The sequence below is a fragment of the Apteryx rowi genome, unplaced genomic scaffold (assembly GCF_003343035.1).
Source record: "Apteryx rowi isolate R43461 unplaced genomic scaffold, aptRow1 scaffold_1524, whole genome shotgun sequence".
Classification (NCBI taxonomy): domain Eukaryota; kingdom Metazoa; phylum Chordata; class Aves; order Apterygiformes; family Apterygidae; genus Apteryx; species Apteryx rowi.
The window spans coordinates 8,668-10,671 of record NW_020447780.1 but is presented as its reverse complement, the minus strand read 5'-3'; the positions used below and the strand labels follow the sequence as shown (position 1 = coordinate 10,671).

General features: G+C 69.9%; 1 protein-coding gene across 1 annotated transcript in view; it reads right to left on the bottom strand.

Annotated features, from left to right (window-relative positions):
- Positions 1-2,004, bottom strand: part of SMC1A (structural maintenance of chromosomes 1A) — a 10,646-nt gene that overhangs the window by 1,767 nt on the left and 6,875 nt on the right. The window contains exons 17-21 of the mRNA XM_026059167.1: positions 1,797-1,966; positions 1,227-1,383; positions 500-654; positions 268-419; positions 103-172 (exon numbers count right to left, since the gene is read on the bottom strand). Coding sequence (XP_025914952.1) covers positions 103-172; positions 268-419; positions 500-654; positions 1,227-1,383; positions 1,797-1,966 — 704 coding nt within the window. The remainder of the gene's footprint in view (positions 1-102; positions 173-267; positions 420-499; positions 655-1,226; positions 1,384-1,796; positions 1,967-2,004) is intronic.

Genomic DNA, 2,004 nt, shown 5'->3' with positions numbered 1-2,004 from the left:
AAACTGCCCCGGGGACCCCAAACTCTCCACCAGTAACCTGAAACTGCCCCTGGGAGCCCCGACCCCCCCCCAGGGGACCCCAAACTCCCCCCCAGTGCCCACCTTGCCGATGTTGGTGTTGTCCAGTGCCGCGTCGATCTCATCCAGGACGAAAAACGGGGCTGGTTTATAGCTGGGGGGGGGAAAAGGGGGGCAAAAATAAGAACCAAGACGTCCAGGACAGCCCCCACCCCCCTGCCGGGGGCCCAGGCGTCCGGGGGGCCCCACCTGTGGATGGCGAAGAGCAGGGCGAGGGCGGCCACGGTCTTCTCGCCGCCGGAGAGGTTGTCCATGGGCCGGAAGCGCTTGCCCGGGGCCACGCAGTTGTAGTTGATGCCGTCCAGGTAGGGCTCCTCSGGGTTCTCGGGGCCCAGGAAGGCCTGGGGGGACGCAGGGGTGTCGGCCCTCGTGCGAGGCCCCGCGGGAGGGCGCGAGGCCCCGCGCGAGGCCCCGCGGGTACCTGGGCGCTGCTGTTGCGCGACAGGGCCTTGTAGATCTCGTCGATGTTGGTGGCCACGGACTCGAAGCAGGCGTTGAAGCGGTCGAAGCGCTCCTTCTTCATCTGCTCGAAGGCCTGCTTGGCCTTCTTGGCCCGCTTCCGCGCCGCCTCGAACTCTGCGGGGGGGGACGGGGGGGCGCCGGGCTCGGGGGGGGGCTCCCCCCGCCGGCCCGCTTGTCCCCACATCGCCCCCGGCCCTGCCGCAACTGGGCACGGAGCCTCCCCGCGTCCCGTGTCCCCCCTGTGTCACCGCTGAGGGTCTCCTGGAATTTGGTGTGGAGACTCCTGGTGTCCCCCCCGTGCCCACCCCCGTCCCGTGTCCCCCCTGGCACCGTTGGGGGTCTCCTGGAACTTGGCATGGAGGCTCCTGGTGTCCCCCCATGTCCCCCCCGTCCTGTGTCCCCCCCATGTCACCATTAGGGGTCTCCTAGAACTTGGTGTGGAGGCTCCTGGTGTCCCCCTGGCACTGTTGGGGGTCTCCTGGAACTTGTCGTGGAGGCTCCCCATGTCCCATGTCCCCTCCGTTGCGCCCCCCCCACACCGTCAGAGGTCTCCCAGAACTTGTCGTGGAGGCTCCTGGTGTCCCCCCATGTTCCTCCGTCCCGTGTCCCTCCCGGCACCATCAGAGGTCTCCCAGAACTTGTCACGGAGGCTCCTGGTGTCCCCCCCGTGCCGCCCCCCCCCGCACCGTCGGAGGTCTCCTGGAACTTGTCGCGGACGCTCTCCAGCTTCTCCATGGCCTTCATGTTGGGGGCGGCGATGCGCTGCAGCACGCTCTGCTGCTCCGTCAGCCGCTGCTGCAGCTGGTTCATCTCCTGCCGGATCTCCTCCTCCGCCTGCGCATCCTGGGGGGGTGGGGCCACAGTGGGTGGGGCCACAGTGGGTGGGGGTGGGGCCACAGAGGGGGTGGAGCCTCAGCAGGGGTGGGGCAGGGCTGTGGTCCCAGAAGGGGCGGGGCCTCAGAGGCCAGGGAGGGGCGGAGCTCAGCACACCTAGAGCAGGGTCCCACCAGGATAATGAAAGGAGGGCGTGGCCTGGGGAAGGGGTGGGGYTTGGGGACTGTGACCTCACCCCAGAGGGTGTGGCTTGCCACGCTAATGAACCAGGGTGTGGCTGAGTGTGGGGGCGGAGCCTTGCTGCCCACCCAGGAGGGGGGCCAAGGGGAAGAAGATGGGCCTCAGGGAAAGGGGAGGGGCCTCAGGGAAAGGGGCGGGGCCTCAGGGAAAGGGGCGGGGCMYMMGKKAAAGGGSCGGCGCACCTTGAGCTCCTCGGGGAGGTCGCTGTAGTCGATCTCGATGAGCGCCTCGCGGGCGTAGAGGCTGGAGGTGCGCTGCGAGCTGCTCACCGGCTCCTCCCCGGCCGGGCCCCCCTGTGTGGGGCAGGGCGGCGTGGGGCAGGGTGGGGGGCGCCCCCCCGGCCCCCTGGTCACTGTGGGGCGCCCCCAAACCCCCAAGCCCCCTCCCCGC